The sequence below is a fragment of the Rhinoraja longicauda genome, chromosome 18 (genome assembly GCF_053455715.1).
Source record: "Rhinoraja longicauda isolate Sanriku21f chromosome 18, sRhiLon1.1, whole genome shotgun sequence".
NCBI classification, from domain to species: domain Eukaryota; kingdom Metazoa; phylum Chordata; class Chondrichthyes; order Rajiformes; family Arhynchobatidae; genus Rhinoraja; species Rhinoraja longicauda.
In genome coordinates, this window is record NC_135970.1 from 38,359,634 (window position 1) to 38,381,133 (window position 21,500).

The 21,500-nt window shown below is 45.7% G+C and overlaps 1 protein-coding gene across 1 annotated transcript in view; it reads left to right on the forward strand.

Annotated features, from left to right (window-relative positions):
* ano1a (anoctamin 1, calcium activated chloride channel a) overlaps window positions 1–21,500 on the forward strand; it is a 218,615-nt gene that overhangs the window by 168,325 nt on the left and 28,790 nt on the right. The window contains exons 15-22 of the mRNA XM_078414914.1: window positions 4,759–4,841; window positions 4,960–4,971; window positions 5,645–5,719; window positions 7,043–7,120; window positions 11,080–11,154; window positions 15,825–16,026; window positions 21,101–21,212; window positions 21,354–21,411. Of these exons, the coding sequence (XP_078271040.1) occupies window positions 4,759–4,841; window positions 4,960–4,971; window positions 5,645–5,719; window positions 7,043–7,120; window positions 11,080–11,154; window positions 15,825–16,026; window positions 21,101–21,212; window positions 21,354–21,411 (695 nt within the window). The remainder of the gene's footprint in view (window positions 1–4,758; window positions 4,842–4,959; window positions 4,972–5,644; window positions 5,720–7,042; window positions 7,121–11,079; window positions 11,155–15,824; window positions 16,027–21,100; window positions 21,213–21,353; window positions 21,412–21,500) is intronic.

Here is a 21,500-nt window from a genome sequence, read left to right on the forward strand (position 1 = left end):
CAGTCCATCACTTTATGTAAGCTTGCCTTAAATCACTCTGAACTGTTCAGCTCAGCACTAGAACCATCCGTGACGTTTTTACCTCTGACAAGATGACTACAATGACGATAACAAATCTAAGTAGTACTCGTAACATGGCTCCCGTAATAAGATATCAAAAAACTTTCTGCAGCACAAAAGTAAAACAATGATATTGGGTTGATTTGTTAAATAAAGCTTTCTCAGGGCACTGCAAAATCACAAGCTGATTTGTAAATGCTCCTAACTATCATCTATATCTGAAAAAGTGTCCCGACCCAAAACGTCACCCATCCTTTTCCTCCAGAGATGTTTCCTGAACTGCTGAGTTACTCCAGCACTTTGTGTCCATCTTGGTATAAAATAGCATCTGCACTTTGTTTCTATCTTCCTATTGTAGCGGGAATGCCAAGGAGTCCCGCCCGCCAAAAACGAATGGGACACGAGTTGCGTGCACTAGACGTGTTCATTCTCTCCAATACAGCTCCCTACTCCACTCCTAGTCACGGGCGGTGCCCGGCCTTAAATACCAGCTCAGGTACCGACCCCATGGCTAGTGCCTCCCACACCAAGACACTGCCCTCTAGAGCCGATGGTTCGTTGTGCCCTTGGGTTGCCACCAGGTGTCACCACACTATGCCTGTTCTGCAGGCTATGCTGGGCAACACGGTGGCACAACGGTAGAGCTGCTGCCTTACAGTGCTGGAGACCCGGGTTCGACCCTGACTACGGTGCTGTGGGCGCAGAGTTTGCACGTTCTCCCTGTGACCACGTGGGTTTTTTCCGGGTGCTGCGGTTTCCTCCCACCCTCCAAAGATGTATGTGTTTGCAGGTTAATTGGCTTCGGTGAAGTTGTCCCTAGTTTGCAGATTGGTGTTAGTGTCCAGGGTGATTGCTGGTCGGCGCGGACTCTGGTCTATTTCCGCACTGTATTTCTAAAGTGTAAAGTTAGTTTTCTCACCCTCGTTGTACTGCCTGCAACCCCCCTACACTGGTCAACTAAAACCAGTCATCTCAGTAAGAACCCCACGTGCTGGAGAACATGCATAGGGGTCGAGATAGATAGAGCTCTTAAGGATAGCGGAGTCGGGGGGTATGGGGAGAAGGCAGGAATGGGGTACTGATTGAGAATGATCAGCCATGATCATATTGAATGGCGGTGCTGGCTCGAAGGGCCGAATGGCCTCCTCCTGCACCTATTGTCTATTGACACCCAGCACTTTGCGTCCTGTCCCGCTGAGTTACTCCATGAAGACTTTGTGTCCTTTTGCGTATTAACCAGCGTCTGCTGTGCTTTATTTCATAGAATCATAGAGTTATACAGAGTGGAAACGGGCCCTTCGGCCCAACTTGCCCACACCGGCCAACATGTCCCATCTACACTAGTCCCACCTGCCTGTGTTTGGTCTATATCTCTCTAAACCTGTCCAATCTATGTACCCGTCTAAATTGTTTCTTAGATGTTACCTCAACTACCTCCTCCGGCAGCTTGTTCCACCCTTACTCCTCAGGTTCCTATTAAATCTATCCCCCCCCCTCACCTTAAACCACTGTTCTCCGGTTTTCACTTAAACATCTTCTCACAAAATGCTGGAGTAACTCAGCAGGTCAGGCAGCATGTCAAGAGAGAAGGAATGGTTGACGTTTCGGGTCGAGACCCTTCTTCAGACTGATACTCCAGCATTTTGTGAATCTCCTCAGATGCTGCCTGACCCGCTGAGTTACTCCAGCATTTTGTGAATAAATACCTTCGATTTGTACCAGCATCTGCTGTTATTTTCTTAAACATCTTCTCAACAACTTGGCAACTCTTTGTTCTCATCGCACATGTTATTTGGGACCTCGGTCAGTTCCTATTTTGTGGATGTAGGTCATGTGGAATTGAGAGGTCAACATTTCCAGCTCCAGAATAGCTACAGGAAAAATAAAATCTGCAGATGTTGGTTTAAATCGAAGACAGACACAAAATGCTGGAGTAACTCAGCGGGTCAGGCAGTGTCTCAGGAGAGAAGGAATGGCTGATGTTTCGGTTCCAGAATAGGCACAGATAGGTCCAGAATGTTAACTGAAGGCAGTCAAGTGACTATTTCAAACAGGGCAAGAGTTCCATGGTGCATTGACATCTGTTCCGTTGCCCAGGAGCAACAGAAAGCACCATAATTGGAGCCAAAGGGCAGAGAGAGTTCAAAACCCAGTGATAGACACAAAAAACTGGAGTAACTCAGCGGGACAGGCAGCATCTCTGGAGAGAAGGAATGGGTGACGTTTCTGGTCGAGACCCTTCTACAGACTGGGAGTCGGGGGGAAAGGGAAACGAGAAATGTAGATGGTGATACAGAAAGATAAAGAACAAATGAATGAAAGATAGAAACATAGAAAATAGGTGCAGGAGTAGGCCATTTGGCCCTTCGAGGGTAATGACGATAAATGACGATAGAGGAAACGGGCCATTGGTAGCTGTGAGCCGGGGGAAAACGTGTTACAGACAATAAGACTCAACAAGACGACCCTATTCCTTTTCACCAAAGGCAAATCATGTCTGACGAATCTTATAGAATTTTTCGAGGATGTAACTAGTAGAGTGGATAAGGGAGAACCAGTCGATGTGTTATATCTGGACTTTCAGAAGGCCTTCGACAAGGTCCCACATAGGAGATTGGTGTACAAACTTAAAGCACACGGTATTGAGGGTTCAGTGTTGAGGTGGATAGAAAATTGGTTGGCGGACAGGAAGCAAAGAGTAGGAATAAACGGGTCCTTTTCGGAATGGCAGGCAGTGACTAGTGGGGTACCGCAAGGCTCAGTGCTGGGACCCCAGTTATTTACAGTGTATATTAATGATTTGGACGAGGGAATTGAATGCAACATCTCTAAGTTTGCGGATGACACGAAGCTGGGTGGCAGTGTTAGCTGCGAGGAGGATGCTAGGAGGCTGCAGAGTGACTTGGATAGATTAGACGAGTGGGCAAATGCATGGCAGATGCAATATAATGTGGATAAATGTAAGGTTATCCACTTTGGCAGCAAGAACAGGAAAGCAGAGTATTACCTGAATGGTGACCGATTGGGAGAAGGGGAGATGCAACGTGACCTGGGTGTCATGGTGCACCAGTCATTGAAAGCAAGCATGCAGGTGCAGCAGGCAGTGAAGAAAGCGAATGGTATGTTGGCATTCATAGCAAGAGGATTTGAGTTTAGGAGCAGGGAGGTTCTGCTGCAGTTGTACAGGGCCTTGGTGAGACCGCACCTGGAGTATTGTGTGCAGTTTTGGTCTCCTAACCTGAGGAAAGACGTTCTTGCCTTAGAGGGAGTACAGAGAAGGTTCACCAGATTGATCCCTGGGATGGCGGGACTTACATATGAGGAAAGACTAGATAGACTGGGCTCGTACTCGCTGGAATTTAGAAGACTGAGGGGGGATCTTATAGAAACATATAAAATTCTTAAGGGGTTGGAGAGGCTAGATGCGGGAAAATTGTTCCCGATGTTGGGGGAGTCCAGAACCAGGGGTCACACCTTAAGGATAAGGGGGAAGTCTTTTAGGACCGAGATGAGAAAACATTTCTTCACACAGAGAGTGGTGAGTCTGTGGAATTCTCTGCCACAGAAGGTAGTTGAGGCCAGTTCATTGGCTATATTTAAGAGGGAGTTAGATGTGGCCCTTTTTGCTAAAGGGATCAGGGGGTATGGAGAGAAGGCAGGTACGGGCTACTGAGCTGGATGATCAGCCATGATCATATTGAATGGCGGTGCAGGCTCGAAGGGCCGAATGGCCTACTCCTGCACCTATTTTCTATGTTTCTATGTTTCTATATTGTCTGTCCCACTGAGTCACTCCAGCTTTTTGTGTCTATCTTTGGTTTGAAACAGCTTCTGCAACTCCTTCCCACTCAAAACCCAGTGAACTGGTTAAACTTGCGAGCACGTTTGTACCAATTCTACTCTTGCGGAAGGCGGAAGCTGAATAGTATGTACTGTATAAGGAATTGCAACGTCACTGCAAGAGATATCTAATGATGAATCATTCCTGGTGTCTGAGAAAAAATCAAATAAACAAGACATCTTTAAGTTTGTGGTTTCCACGTCTTATTCAACATGGACAAGGAACTCACTGGAGTATAAATAACTCAGATTTAAATGTTAACATATGAAGACGTTTCAGTTTAGCTTTATTACCAAATCATCTGTTTCCTTTGCCATTGAATTTTAGTTGAAGCTTACATCTTTCAACTCCAATTCCTTTTGAAGGAAGATATGAAGTTTTATATTCATACAAGATACAATGTTAGACTTGATTAATACATTCTTCTCAGTCTTGTGCTCTTGAATTTATTTTTTACCATCCGCTAGGTTGCCTGAAGTTCTGATGAATAAAGTGGAGAAACAGAAACAGAGTGAAAGGCCTGGATAGAGTGGATGTGGAGAGAATGCTTCCACTAGTGGGAGAGTCTGGGACGAGAGGTCATAGCCTGAGAATAAAAGGATGGTCCTTTAGGAAGGAGATGGGGAGGAATTTCTTTAGTCAGAGGGTGGTGAATCCACCAGAACTCTTGCACCCCATCTATAAACTGGTGTGGCCCACCCTGACCGGTTGCATGATTGGAACTGAGATGAGCTACAGGGCACATTTGTGTGGCCAACGTTTGAAGCCATGCTTCATATTAAAACAAACTCATTGCTAGAGCCACTGTGTGAGGTTCCGCCAGTGACCACTTTAACAGCAGCCTCTTTTACTTCCAGCTGCGATGTTCCTGGAGCATTGGAAGAGATGCCAGATGAGACTGAATTACAAATGGGATCTCACTGGGTTTGAAGAAGAGGAGGTTAGGCTACAAACATCTTTCCCAAAAATTCCTAAATTTGCAATTGAACAATATTCTATCGCCATTTTTTTGCAGTTTAATAATACTTTTTTCTTCTTCTGTCGCCCACTTCCTAAAGGAACGATTAAAGGTTTGGACAATTTTTTGAAAATTAAATCCTGCATATCTTTCCTGAGCTTGCTTCTTATGGCTTGTGCTATCGGTGCTGGATGGGATGGGGTGGGGGGCAGCAGGAGGTGGGATTTGATTCAATGCAATGTTAAGTTAAGCTTTGAAATACATGTTGTATTGGCAATGTTCGTTCCACACGTTGTACTGTCGAAAACTGTGATGCTCTTAATAATCAATCTCTATTATTTTCTCACGAGCTGTTGCCAGGACTGGGAATTTTCTCCAGAGCTTACTCAATGCTTCTGCTTGCCTTTCGTGAATGCTTCTTTCTATTTTGTCTCGGGGCCACAGTAATAATTAAGGATGGGGCAGTGACGCAAATAGTAGAAGAGTACAGTGGCAGAGTCCTGGGTTGGATTATTAGTCTAGTTTGCTATTGTCACGTGTACCGAGGTGGAGCGAAAAGCTGCTTTGTCAACAAAAAGACTATGCATACTGATTGTGAATGGTCAGCCATGATCACATTGAATGGCGGTGCTGGCTCGAAGTGCTGAATGGCCTACTCCTGCACCTATTGTCTATTGTTGAACTTTGAATAACTTTTCTTTGGCTGTTGCTTAATGTTGCTTTTTAATTACGATAAAAATAATGTTTCTGCTAAGATGACTTTTCCTCTCTTTTGACATTGGCAGGATCATCCACGCCCTGAATATGAGGCTAGGGTGCTGAGTAAAGTTCTGAAGAAAGAACTTCAAAAGAAAGAAGAGGTACACATTAGCCTTTAATATAATTGATGCTTCATTAACAGTCTTAGACCTGATTAATAATTTTTCTGCAGTTTTCTTTTTCTTGGTTTTGGAAACCGTATTGATTTGTGTAATCTTGTTCCTAAGAATTTTGTCTTGCTGCACAATTATATTAATGCGCTTCATTATATTTATATTCTGGGCACTGATTTATGGAACCGTTAATAAGTAATAGGAGCAGAATTAGGCCATTCGGCCCATCAAGTTTACTCTGCCATTCAATCGTGGCTGATTTATCTCTTTCCTAATTCCACTCTCCTGCCATCTCCCCCATAACCCCTGACACCCGTACTAAGTTGTCATCCTCCATGTTAGATTTTCTGGTGGATGGACCATCTTTGACGGCAATTATGTGATTCACCTCAACAGGAGACAGTGCTGGAGTAACTCAGCGGGTCAGGCAGCATCTCTGGAGAATGTGGATAGGTGACGTTTCAGAGTGCTGGAGTAACTCAGCGGGTCAGGCAGCATCTGTGGAGAACATGGATAGGTGACGTTTCACAGAGTGCTGGAGTAACTCAGCGGGTCAGGCAGCATCTGTGGAGAACATGGATTGGTGACGTTTCAGAGTGCTGGAGTAACTCAGCGGGTCAGGCAGCATCTGTGGAGAACATGGATTGGTGATGTTCCGGGTAGGCACCTTTCTTCAGGCACCCGACCTGAAACGTCACCTATCCATGTTCTCCAGAGATGCTGCCTGGCCCGCTGAGTTACTCCAGCACTCTGTGTCCTTTTGTGTAAACCAGCATCTGTCGTTCCTTATTTCCACTGTGCAATTGGCCCCAATGGGTTTGATGCTCGCCTTGGGTTCTCGATGGTAGTTTTCAGCATTTCACGAATGCAAAAAAATAAAATGCGGCACAGTGACGCAGCGGGTTGAGCTGCTGCCTCACAGCGCCGGAGACCCAGGTTCGATCCTGACTACAGGTGCTGTCTGTACGGAGTTTGTACGTTCTCCCCGTGACCGCGTGGGTTTTTCTCCAGTTCCCTCCCACACTCCAAAGACGTACAGGTTTGTAAGTTAATTGGCTTTGGTTAAAAATTGTAAATTGTCCCGTGTGTGCGCGCGTGTGTAGGATGGCGTTGGCGTGTGCCGGGATCGCTGGTCGGCGCGGACTCGGTGGGCCGGTGGGCCTTGTTTCCGCGCTGTGTCTCCAAGCTAAACTGAACCACATAAAATGGCCAATGATGTACGTATAGCTCGGTAGTGAATCCCCAGTGTCCGTCTGCAGTGATGTGTTTAACCCTTTGCCTGTGTGGTCCTTTTTCTCTGCCTGACCTCAGAAGCCGACGGACCTGGTGGAGGAACAGCCAAACAAATGGAAAAACAGAGTTTTGTCTGCCATGTCAGGCATGAAATTGGTACCAGTTGACAATAAAGCTTTCTTATCTGTTTTTTTTAAGTTTGTTCAGAAAGACACGGAGCCAATATTCCTTTTGTTATAATCGGCATTCTCACCCCTCACGGCAATGTCACCCTTATTGCCACATGGAACACAAGCTAATTTTGACTCCTGGTGTAATAGCAATTTCACATTTTACCAGTAAATCTTGCTCATTCAATTCAGAGGGGAAAATTGAATACATATTAATAAATAATACATATCAATTAATATAATATGCATGCAATAAATGTATATAATAACATAAACACAAATGTATATGATCGTATATTATATATATACGCATATATATGCACATACACATATACACATCCTCATATTCATATTTATATGTATTTATTTACACGTACACGCGCACACACACACACACACACTCACACACACTCGCACTCGCTCACACACACACACACACACTCACACACACTCGCACTCGCTCACACACACACACACACACACACACACTCACACACACACACACACTCACACACACACACACGCACTCACACTCGCTCACACACACACACTCACACACACACACACACACACACACACTCACACACACACTCTCACACACACACACACACACACACACACACACACTCTCACACACACACACACACACACTCACACACACACACACACACACACTCGCACACACTCACACTCGCTCACACACTCACTCACACGCGCACACACTCGCACACACACACACACACACACACACACACACACACACACACACACACACACACACACACACACAATAATAATATTCGGGGAATATTATACTGACTTACCCGAATTTATCTTGTCATTTGGATTATCAACAGTCAAAGTATCAAATGGACAGAATTGAGAGATTTTTCTCTCGCGATCACATCTCACTTTTTTCAAAATTCCTCATTAAATTGGTTGGGGAAACTTGTCCCCCAGATTAATTTGTTCATCGCTGTGAAGAAATGAGCTGAAGGAAACGCCTTCAGTTGGAAGTGGCCGTCTTTCTCAACAACCTGATGGTTTTTTGTTTTTTTTAATGTCTCCAAACTCTTGTCCCTTTATTAAATGTGTCCGCCCGGTAGTTGGTTAAAAACGAGTGCATTAGAATGGCTGTGCATGGGAGTACTTGTAGAGGCACCTTAGTTCAGTTTTTCGTTTCCAGCCACCTTAGTTTGGTTATCACTGTGCATGGAACTTATGACTTTGAGCACTCTTGTATTCTGTGATGCTTGCCTAGTCGTAAGCTGTCCTGGTAGCAGCGGTCGATCGGGATATGAATGTGCTAAGCTTCTAGTTTTGAAGTTTGTCCTTATTAAATATCGTCCATTGGTTATATCAAACTATTTTTAATCTGCGTTTTCTTTGTCAGGACTCCTAAGCAAAATTTGGAGTTTTATCATGGACACGTTGGAGTGATAAATTATTAATTAAATAGATGAGCTGATAAATTATTACGTTAATAAGAGAAGCCCTTTAACAAATAGGTGGTGATTGGGAAACCCTCTTAGCAACCAAGCTACATTGCAGAGGCACAATTCAGACTGATGTTCATCCATCATCTTCATGTGTGAAGGGTAGTTTTGTTTTAATTTGGGGGCAAATAACATTAAAACATTTCTGCTCGCATTAATTGATTAAAGGATAACTTTAAATTTTAAATTAAAATTAAAACCTTTGGAATGGATATAGAGAAGACTGCAGGAGACAGTTCCCTCGATCAAGACCAGAGCAGATAGATTTAGGGCAAGGGATAAGAGTTTTGGAAGGGTTCTGATGGGGATCGAGGCCAAATGCTCGGGTAACACAGCGGGCAGGCAGCATCTCTGGATAGAAAGAATGGGTGATGTTTTGGGTTGAGACCCTTCTTCAGACTATGGGCAAGTTGGACGAAGGGCCTGTTTCCACGCTGTCTGACTCTATATGACACTAACTGAGAGGGGTTACTGATCTCAGCCCCATGCTTAGGATGTGGGATTGTGAGGAGCAACTCACAAGTGAATTGGATCTACATGACCGACGAAAGTCAAAGGTGATCGTGTTGAAAGGGACAAAGTTGCCCTCGATAGGATCGATGCAAGATGGTCTCTCCCTTAACTGGGGTCTTTAACACGAGGGGCCTGTGTCTCCAAGGTTTTGTCCATTTGGAGCAATATTGGGAGATAATTCCTCATCCGGGCAAGTGAATGAGTAGAAGCCTCTACCACATGTGAGGTTGGTTGCTCAGTATATTCCCCCTACCGATTACGACACTGCTAGAGTTTAATAGGTTCAGGAAAGGTGGGATTAGTGCAGCAAAGTGGCGACAAGGTTAAACATCAACCCTGAACTTTATGGATTAGAGGAACAAGGGTAAAGGTCCAAATGACCCCATACTGCAATTTAATTTGTGCTAACATTCACATCTGCCATCACCCCTAACATCAAGTCACGCATTCTATCCCCTCCCTCTCTAAACACACACACGCATAAACCAACACAAATTTGCGAATGTTTATACCTCTAAGTCTTTTCTGTCTGCACGATATTGCCACAGTCTTTCACAACAGATGTAGACTCGCACCGACCGATGTATAGGATTATCAAGTCCTATTCCCTCGTTCTATCTCCAATTGAAGCCAGTGTACCTGGTTGCTGGAAGTCCACTTTGAATTTTGGATTCTTATTTGATTTTTTTTTGATGTGTTCAATAATACAGACCTTGGGGTGAGGGGGGGGGGGGAGCAGCTTGACTTTAGCTGAACCGTCCATTCTGCATAGAGTTTGTTTGTAAACATATATCGATGGAACTATACGCGTGAACAAGGTGGCTGCTGCATTTCTCTCCGGCTGGTGGCTCTGGAGACAAATGAGAACAGCTGGGCGCTAAACTTGTTCAGCCTGAGATATTGGGCAAGAAAACCGATGGAGTCGATATCAAAAGGCGATTGAAATTTGTGGTAGAATTATCCTGCTGGAAAATGGTGATGGTTCAATTGGAACAGTATGTGGCCCATCTCAGACTGCGGTGGTTTGAAGGCAGACCAATTGCTCAGGAGTTTGGAGGGCAAGAGTTGGATAGTGTCAGACATTCGTGAGGCCATTAGTCCACATGTCGACCTGGTATCATGCAAGCAGGCCAGTCGGGGTAGATGGATAGTAAACAAGCCATCTGGAGGTTCTGACGGTGATGATCCAAAGTGTTTCTCGTGGTCTGGTTGGCAAAGGGTGTGTTTGAGGATCCCTCCTGTTGTTGATAAGGGATAACTGCGATGAGAGACGTCCCAACTGTTGAGAGATGAAGGCGCGTATCCATCGTGCGAGGCAGAGCCCGCACGACCACAAACCCAGGACTTGCTGCCGTTTCACCAGAAAGACCCCTTGGTAGGTGGACCTTGTACCTTACTCTGGCCAGCAATGGAGGATGCGCTCTGCGCCATTTTGTTACGTTGCAGAAAAAAAGCCTTTGGTGGTGAGACTCGAAATAAAAAGTTCAACATTGCTGGGCATACTATGAGGTTTTTCAAATGAGGTTTAGTGCCTGTTGACACAGCAACTTACAACATTGAGTATTGAATTATGGATCTGACCCATTGAGGAACAAACTTAGCAAGCGATCAATATAATAAGATGCGGTCTTATCACTAAAGAAATAGTCAAGCAGTGTCGACAAATGGCGGTGTGCGCTCTTATAGATTAGACGGTCAAATTGGTTGGGTTTTGGTCCAATATTATCTGAGACATGCACAGGCATACAAAGTTTGGCAAGGCATCACTTGTGTCTAACAGTTCTGTATTATTTAACCACCTTGCTACCCAGGTGAAACCTGATGGTTTCCATGATTCAGATAAGGACTTATTTTGAGCAGAAGCACCTAGCACATGTTGGAGTTAACGGCCACCTTGGAGAATTAACTTGTCACTGATTTCTGCTTGTGTTCGCAGACTGAGCAAGAGAAGCTGACTTGGAAAGATCGTACTCCGGCGTACATAACAAACATAGTCGGCATCCTATTTATGGTAAGAATGTCAATAACTTTTCAATTGACTTACAGGCACCTCGTGTTTTACTCGGGGCTTACGTGCTTGAAAAGCAGCACATAATTCAAAAACACGTAAATTAAACATCACCACGCTCTCAGCAGTACATTTGAGGGTATTGTTCAAAAAAATACCAATGTGTTTATCAAGATTTGGTACAGACGGAATACTGATTGAGAGTGATCAGCCGTGATCGCATTGAATGGCGGTGCTGGCTCGAAGGGCTGAATGGCCTACTCCTGCACCTATTGTCTATTGTCTATTGAATAAGAGTAGAATTAGGCGATTCGGCGATCAAGTCTACTCCGCCATTCAATCGTAGCTGATCTATCTCTCCCTCCTAACCCCATTCGCCTGCCTTCTCCCCATAACCTCTGACACCTGACCTCTGATAACAACAAGCACAAGCTTGATTAGTACGGGTGTCAGGGGTTATGGGGAGAAGCCAGGTGAATAGGATTGAGAGAGAGAGAGATAGATCAGCCATGATTGAATGGCAGAGTAGACTTGATGGGTCAAATGGCCGAATTCTGTTCCTGTCACTTATGATCGTTATTTCAAAAACAAACAAATTAAACACACGTAAAACACGAGGTACCTGTATCGGTGGAACGTCCGTTTATTTTGGCATACTGTAAGGTTCGAAGGATATCAGAGTTCGGGCATCAAAGGTATTCATGAATGCGCAGGATGAATGGGAAAGGCGGCTGGCATTTGGTCCTCTCCAATCCAATTGCAAAATGCTTTAAACACAATGAAGTATATTGGCAGTGTTATGCCATGGGATTGGTGTTGGGAAATACGCCAGCCAATTTGCGAGCCAGAGAAAATCAGACAGTTCTGCCAATCTTGTAAATCTCAAATGTAAACACAATTCTGGAGACACACACCAGGTCAGGCCATAACTGTGGGATGAGAAAGGGTTAACGCTTTGGGTAGAAAACACTTTGTTAGAAATGGGAAGGAGCACAGTAAAGTTTAAGCTGCAGGGAGGGTGGTGGAAGAGGTGTTGGGTGCAACCTTGGTGACCAAGGCCTTAGGGAGTGGATGTGACCAAGGTTAACCCTTCTTGACCATGTGGCAAAGACCCGAAACATTAGGGCGGCACGGTGGCGCAGCGGTAGAGTTGCTGCCTTACAGCGCCAGAGACCCGGGTCCGATCCCAACTGCACGTGCTGTCTGTATGGAGTTTGCACGTTCTCCCCGTGACCTGCGTGGGTTTTCTCTGAGATCTTAGGTTTCCTCCCACACTCCAAAGACGTACAGGTTTGTAGGTTAATTGGCTCGGTATAGACAATAGGTGCAGGAGGAGGCCATTCGGCCCTTTGAGCCAGTACCGCCATTCAATGTGATCATGGTTGATCATTCACAATCAGTACCCCGTTCCTGCCTTCTCCCCATACCCCCTGACTCCGCTATCCTTAAGAGCTCCATCTAGCTCTCTCTTGAATGCATTCAGAGAATTGGCCTCCACTGCCTTCTGAGGCAGAGAATTCCACAGATTCACAACTCTCTGACTGGAAAAGTTTTTCCTCATCTCAGTTCTAATGTAATTGTAAATTGTCCCGAGTCTGTGTGGGATAGTGTTAATGTGTGGGGATCGCTGGTCGGCACGGACTTGATGGGCTGAAGGGCCTATTTCCACACTGTATCTCTAAAGTAAACTTTTTAATTTTTTTTACTGTTTCTCGTCCCGCAGAGTGTGGTTTAAACTGCTGAGTATTTCCACCATTTTGTATTTTTATTTTAAGTTTCCATCATCTGCATTTTTTGTTTAATAGTCTCTCTGGTCAGTGAATGAATATGGGCAGCTAAATTGAGTCATTAGAACATAGAGAATGGAAAGTGCAGAAACAGGCCCTTCAGCCACGATATCTGTGTCGAATATGATGCCTGGACCAACTGTTATCTGCCTGCACGTGTTCCATATCCCCTCCATTCCCTCTATATCCATGTGCCTATCCAAAAGCCCCTTAAACTCCACTATCGTATTTGCCTCCACCATCACCCCTGGCAGTTCTTTCTTGGCACCCACCACCCTCTGTGCAAAGCTCTGTGCCTCACACATCTCCTTTAAACTTTGTCCCACGCACCTTAAACCAATGCCCTCTAGTCTTTAATACCCTATCTATGCCTCTCATAATTTTTTTAATGTACTTTTATCAGGTCTCCCCTCATCTTCTGGTATTCCAGAGAACATAATCCATGGTTTGTCCAACTTCTCCTCGTAGCTAATACTCTCCAATCTGGTAAACCTCTTCTGTAACAGCCTCCACATCCTTTCTGTATTGGGATGATCAGAACTGCAGACATGGACAAAGGGCACAGACATAGACGGTTATCAAAAATGGACAACAAAGATGGCCAGAACACTGTGGAGGCCAATTCAATGGATATTTTTAAGACGGAGATCGATGGATTCTTGATTAGTATGGGTGTCAGGGGTCACAGCGAGAAGGCAGGAGAATGGGGTTGAGAGGGAAAGATAGATCGGCCATGATTGAATGGCGGAGTAGACTTGATGGGCCGAATGGCCTAATTCTGCTCCTATCACTTATGGGTGCCCAAATCCTAAAAATGAATAAACACTGAGTGCATGGCCATTGAGATTTTGAAATTATAAATTTTTTCAGCAGATCAAAACTATCCAATGTATTTATTTTTTAAAAACTAATTTTGCCTTTTGCCAGTTATCTTAAATCTGTGTCCTTTGGTTCCCGCTATCCTCGTTGGTCGGTCAGTTTCTTCCTGTCTAATTGCGCTGCATTGTCAAGAGACTGTGGTTTGGGGCCGTGAATGAAGACTTGGGCAGTGGAGTATCTCCTGCGATCTTGCAATGTGACATTGTGAGGTTTTTAATCAAATGCTGTGTGATGCATGATGTTCAGCCCTGGTCACCACGTGATGCAAGAAAGATTGGAGCAGCAATCTGGCCCCAGGAGAACGTGTTTGAGTTGTGCAGAAGGTTGCAAAGCCTCAACGGTCTGGATTCCATTAGAGGGGCCTTTGAGGAGAGGATAAGATAACACATGAATGCCACTGGAACCATAATAAATTAGTGAAGCGATATTAAAAACTGATGAGAAGTAACATTTTGGCAGAATCCAGAATCCAATTTGGCAGGTTGGCCTAATTCTACTCCAATTCCACTTAATCCCAAAGCAAGATTGTGGAGAACACTGGTACAATTGTTTAGTTTAGTTTAGAGATACGGCTTGGAAACAGGCCCTTCGGCCCACCGACTCCCCACCGACCAGCGATCCCCGCACATTAACTCTAATCCACCCACACCAGGGACAATTTACATATACACCAAGCCAATTAGCCGACAAGCCTGTACGTCTATGGAGTGTGGGAGGAAACCGAATATCTCAGAGAAAGCCCACGTGGTCACGGGGAGAATTATGTAATGGTTTACACACTGGACTAGCATCCAAAAGTCATAAGGTCATATAATTGGAGCAGAATTAGGCCATTCGGCCCATCAAGTCTACTCCGCCATTCAATCAAAGCTGATCTATCTCTCCCTCCTAACCCCATTCTCCTGCCTTCTCCCCATAGCCCTGGCCCATCGATCCAGAAACAAGGGTTTGAATCCCACCAGGGGTTTGCTGAGGTATTAGCTTCCAGATTTGTTATGTACCTTCCCATACCTCCAGTGACCCCCTCCCTGACTGTCAGTCTGAAAAAGGGTCTTGACCTGATACGTCACCTATTCCTTCTCTCCAGAGATGCTGCCTGACCAGTTGAGTCATTCCAGCATTTTGTGTCTATTGTCAGGTTTCCTTAGTTGTGCAGCTGTTATCAGGCAACTGAACCACCCTACCACAACCAGAGAGCGGTCCTGAGCTACTATCTACCTCAATGGAGACCCTCGGTCTGTCTTTGATTGGTCTTTGTTGGCTTTATCTTGCACTGATCGTTATTCCCTTTACCTTGTATCTGTACACTGTGGGCCATTCGATTGTAATCACGTGTTGTCTTTCCGCTGAGTGGATAGCACGTAACAAAAGCTTTTTACTGTACCTCGGTGCACGTGACATAAACTAAACTCAACTCGACTAATACAATTGGTACAGTTGCAATATCCAGTAGAGTTAAACCCATCTCCTAATCATTCTCGGGATTGAAAGCAATAATGGAAATGCCCAGCAGATCTAGCAGCATCTGTGGAGAGAAACACGGTCCAGTGCTTGAGAGTTGAAAATTAAATTTAAGCAGATACTGTACATATTATTTAATTCTCTGAGTGGATTTCTCTGCCACAGAAGGCAGTGTAGGTCAATTCACTGGACGTATTCAAGAGAGAGTTAGATTTAGCTCTTTGGGCTAACGGAACCAAGGGATGTGGGTGAAAACAGGAACGGGGTACTGATTTGGGATGATCAGCTGTGATCATATTGAATGGCGGTCGGTGCTGGCTCGAAGGGCCAAATGGCCGACTCCTGCACATATTTTCTATGTTTCTAATTCAAACTATAAAATTGGTCGGGAGATCTAATAAAGATTTAGCATGCCGCTGCATTTGTAAACTAACTATTTCTTATCTGTTGCCACAAGTTCACGTCAGTAGCTCTGTTTTGGCAGCCGTAAGTTTCTGAAGGCATCAGGGTATTGGATTCTAACCCAAAGTTTCCTGCTTTCTCTAGATTGGCCTGACGTTCGCTATCGTCTTTGGAGTGATCCTCTATCGCATCTCCACGGCCGCGGCCATGGCCGTGAGCCCCGACGCCTACGCCAAGGCGAATGTCAGGGTCATCGTCACGGCGACTGCCGTCATCATTAACCTGGTGGTCATTCTTATTTTGGATGAAGTCTACGGCGCCATTGCCAGGTGGCTGACAAACATCGGTAAGGACACAATGCTTTTCCCAGGTGAACCTCCGCTTACACGGTGGCGCGACGGTAGAGTCGCTGCCTTACAGCGAATGCAGCGCCGGAGACCCGGGTTCCAACCCGACTACGAGTGCTGTCTGTACGGAGTTTGTACGTTCTCCCCGTGACCAGCGTGGGTTTTCTCCGAGATCTTCGGTTTCCCCCCACACTCCAAAGACGCACAGGTTTGTAGGTTAATTGGCTTGGCACAAATGTAAAAATTGTCCCCCATGTGTGTGTCGGATAGCGTTGGTGTACGAGGATCGCTGGTCATCGAGGACTCGGTGGGCCCAAGAGCCTGTTTCCATGCCGTATGACTCTGGGAAGTTTCAAGACTGACCAGAGATATAGGTATTAAAGAGGAAAATAACTGCAGATGCTGGTACAAATCGAAGGTAGACACAAAATGCTGGAGTAACTCAGCGGGTCAGGCAGCATCTTGGAGAGAAGGAATGGGTGACGTTTTGGGTCGAGACCCTTCTTCAGACTGAAGAAGGCCCTCGACCCGAAACGTCACCCATTCCTTCTCTCCAAGATGCTGCCTGTCCTGCTGAGTTACTCCAGCATTTTGTGATACCTATAGGTATTAAATGTTCATCTCATCTGTGTTCTTATCTGGGCAATTCCAGTCGTAAAGTCCACAATCGCCTGCTGCAAGTCCAAAATAGTGATTGCTTTCCTTAAATGTAATATAGATGTCAATATTCCCTTCCAGATCAATCATTATTAAAGGCCGCTCCCCCTCCCACTTTGTCAGCGTTGAGTTTGGTCCTTGCATTTGGTATTCAATCTTGTGCTTGAAACCAAGTACTTAACATCATTGGATGTAGTGTACCTTGACTTTCAGAAAGCCTACGACAAGGTTCCACATAGGAGATTAGTGGGCAAAATTAGAGCACATGGTATTGGAGGTAGGGTACTGACATGGATAGAACATTGGTTGACAGACAGAAAGCAAAGAATGGGGATAAATGGGTCCTTTTCAGAATGGCAGGCAGGCACCTGGAGTACTCTGTGCAGTTTTGGTCTCCAAATTTGAGGAAGGATATTCTTGCTATTGAGGGCGTGCAGCGTAGGTTTACTAGGTTAATTCCCGGAATGGCGGGATTGTCGTATGTTGAAAGTCTGGATCGACTAGGCTTGTATACACTGGAATTTAGAAGGATGAGAGGAGATCTTATCGAAACGTATAAGATTATTAAGGGGTTGGACACGTTAGAGGCAGGAAACATGTTCCCAATGTTGGGGGAGTCCAGAACAAAGGGCCACATTTTAAGAATAAGGGATAGGCCATTTAGAACCGAGATGAGGAAAAACTTTTTCAGTCAGAGAGTCGTAAATCTGTGGAATTCTCTGCCTCAGAAGGCAGTGGAGGCCAATTCTCTGTTTCAATGATCACATTGAATGGCGGTGCTGGCTCGAAGGGCCGAATGGCCTCCTCCTGCACCTATTGTCTATTGTCTATTGAAATATGGTTTTGAATGAAATGCCTCCTTTCTTTGTGCCAATGAAGGCAAAACGCATGGGGTTTTAATAAGTATTTAACGTGGCAACTTGTGACTCTATTCCTTGGAGCGCAGGAGCATGAGGGGTGATCTTAAAGAGGTGTTCAAAATCATGAGAGGAATAGATCGGGTAAATGCACTGAGCCTCTTGCTCAGAGTAGGGGAATCGAGAACCAGAGGCCATAGGTTTAAGGTGAGGGGGGGGGACCCTGAGGGGTAACTTTTTCACACAAAGGGTGGTGGGTGTATGGAACGAGCTGGCAGAGGAGGTGATTGAGGCAGGGACTATTGCAATGTTTAAGAAACATTTAGACAGGTTCATGATAATGAACTGCAGATGCTGCTTTATTTTATTTTTTTAAAGACACAAAGTGCTGGAGTAACTCAGCAGGTCAGGTAGCATCTCTGGAGGATGTCGATAGGTGACATTTCAGGTCGGAACACTTTTTCAGACTGGTTAAAGTTGAAGAAGGGCCCCAATCCAAAACATCACCTATTCGTGTTCTTCAGTGATGCTGCCTGGCCCGCTGAGTTACTCCAGTGTTCTGAGTCTTTTGTTTTAGTGCTGTTCTGAGTTTGTACTTGCGGAAGTATCCTATTGTTGCCAGAAGACAGAATAAGTACGGAAATCGCCGTCTATATTTGCTTTCCCACTCCTCATTTCCAAACAATTCATTTGATATAAATGATTTGTTATTGAACAAGTTATTTTAATGGACCCCTCACTTGAATGTTTACGCTGAATGTTCTGCAATGTCAATTCAAGGTTGTCCCTAATTAAAAGTGCAAAGATTTGATATTTAAAAACTGTTCTGCTTTTTGGTTTATGATGCTCACGGTATTAAAAATATATACAAAGTCTAATATAAAACTTGACCATCGTTGACTTGACAAGTCTTTGTAAGCAGTTCCATTCACATCCCCGATGCGGTTGTTAGATTATTAATAGAATGAACAAGCCAAGAATATAACTCCGCCAGAACTGTGTTTTTACCACCAGATACTAAATCATTCCCATGGTAGACACAAAATGCTGGAGTAACTCAGCGGGTCAGGCAGCATCTCGGGAGAGAAGGAATGGGTGACGTTTCGGGTCGAGACCCTTCTTCAGACTGAAGAACTGAAGAAGGGTCTCGAGCCGAAATGTCACCCATTCCTTCTCTCCCGAGATGCTGCCTGACCCGCTGAGTTACTCCAACATTATGTGTCTACCTTTGATTTAAACCAGCATCTGCAGTTTTATTTTCCTACAAATCATTCCATGTACTACTTACAGGCATGCTCGGGTTTAGACAATAGACAATAGGTGCAGGAGGAGGCCATTCGGCCCTTCGAGGCAGTACCGCCATTCAATGTGATCATGGCTGATCATTCACAATCAGTACCCCGTTCCTGCCTTCTCCCCGTACCCCCTGAGTCTGCTATCTTTAAGAGCTCTATCTGGGGCCCGTCTAGCTCTATTTAGAGCCCAGTTGGAATGTTTAGATTAGTTTAGTTTAGGGATGCTAGTTTAGGGAAACAGGCCCTTCGGCCCACCGAGTCCGTGCCGACCAGCGTTCACCCCACACGCCCACCGGCACTATCCAACACACACACGAGGGACAATTTTACTATTTTTACCAGAGCCAATTAACCTACAAACCTGTATGTCTTTAGAGTGTGGGAGGAAACCGGAACACCCAGGGAAACGCAACAGGGAGAACGTACAAACTCCGTACGGACAGCACCAGTATGATTTAATGAGAATCCTCTCATGATTTTATACACCTCGATACGATCACCCCCTCATCCTCCTGCGCTGGGAGGGGGGGGGGGGGGAGAACAAAGGGGGAACTGGCATTGGGGGGGGGGATTTGTAACTTTGTAAGTGCCCTTTATGGGTGACTATATGCATACCTTGGTCAGGTTTGCAAGCAAAGAATTTAATTGTGATTTGTCACACGTGACAATAAAGTATTCAATTTAATTCAATTCCGTAGTCAGGATCGAACCAGGATCCCTGGCGCCGTGAGGCAGCTAGTCTATCGCTGCACCAGTGTGCCGCAGTGAACGTGGAATATCTCATTGTTAAAGTGTCCCTCGCTCTGATGGTTTATTGCTCTGGGCAATCCCTTGTTGTGGAGTCCTGGCCTTTTATCCTCAAGGGCTTCCTGGAACTGAGTGTCTTCACTACGTCCCAAGTTTATTCAAAGTTTAGCGGCTGTTTGATGAGGAAATGTTTCCCTGTTGCCAGGTACTTGTACACGTTTGGCTGCAGGTCAGGAGACGATTGTTTCCAACATTTCCTTTCAAGACTGTTGCCACTTTGAAGGATGGCGATTACTCTCTGCTTTTATGAATTGGCACTCATCCTCCGAAAAGGCAGCGGACTGTTTGAAGTAGATGAACAAAAAAAGGACACGGATTAAAATCTCCGTTCCTCTCTGAACCTGTGAAACAACCTCCATTACAGGAGCGGACACAGTAAAATGACTCAGTTTCTTCCAATAGACCACAGACCGAGGAGCACAATCTGGCCATTCTGCCCATCAAGTCTACTTACCATTCAATCATGGCTGATCTATTTTTCCCTCAACTCCATTCTCCCTGTAACCTTTGAGACCCTCACTAATCAAGAATCTTCAGTCTCTGCTTTAAATGGCTTGGCCTCCACTAGGGTTGCCAACTGTCCCGTATCAGCCGGGACATCCCCTATTTTGGGCTAAATTGGCTTGTCCCATACGGGAACGCCCTTGTCTCGTATTAGGCCCGGGGGGGGGGCGCTGTAGGCCCGGACGCTGTAGGCCCGGACGCTGTAGGCCCGGACGCTGTAGGCCCGGACGCTGTAGGCCCGGACGCTGTAGGCCCGGACGCTGTAGGCCCGGACGCTGTAGGCCCGGACGCTGTAGGCCCGGACGCTGTAGGCCCGGACGCTGTAGGCCCGGACGCTGTAGGCCCGGACGCTGTAGGCCCGGACGCTGTAGGCCCGGACGCTGTAGGCCCGGACGCTGTAGGCCCGGACGCTGTAGGCCCGGACGCTGTAGGCCCGGACGCTGTAGGCCCGGACGCTGTAGGCCCGGACGCTGTAGGCCCGGACGCTGTAGGCCCGGACGCTGTAGGCCCGGACGCTGTAGGCCCGGACGCTGTAGGCCCGGACGCTGTAGGCCCGGACGCTGTAGGCCCGGACGCTGTAGGCCCGGATGCTGTAGGCCCGGACGCTGTAGTAGGAAAGAAAACTGCAGATGCTGCTTAAAATCTGTGCCTACCTTCCGGACAGTGTAGGCCCGGAGCCCCAAGCACCGCCTAAAGGAGGTTGCATAGCAACCCGCCTCCCAGCCTCAGTCTGAAGAATGGTCTTGACCCAAAACGTCACCTATTCCTTTTCTCCGGAGAAGCTGCCGGACCCACTGAGTTACTCCAGCGTCTTGTGTCCATCTTCGGTTTAAACCAGCATTGAATGAAATGCTGTATTAATAGCCATTACAATGCACCCGTCTGATAACGTTGTCGACTTTATTAGCAATTGTCAACTTGTGACGGTATTTTTCCTTTTGCTCCTGTTACAGAGATTCCAAAAACCGACAAGAGTTTTGAGGAAAGATTAATTTTAAAATCTTTTCTGCTGAAGTTTGTGAATGCCTACACGCCAATCTTTTACGTTGCATTTTTCAAAGGCAGGTGAGTGATTCGGTCCAACTTTGCAACTTTGCAACCGACGTGGTAGATAGTAGTTCAAATGTATCTGTTAATAAATTTATTTCATGTTCTGCAGTTTCTATTTGGCGAAATGGAGCTGTACTAAATATGATCTGGTTTCAGATTCACTGGTCGGCCGGGGAAGTACACCTACATCTTTAGTAGCATGCGGATGGAGGAGGTAACGCACCACTTTGGATTTGTGTCAAGTTGAACTACAAGTTTAAGCAGTGAACTGGCTGCCTGACTTAAGGCCGATGTACAAGCGGA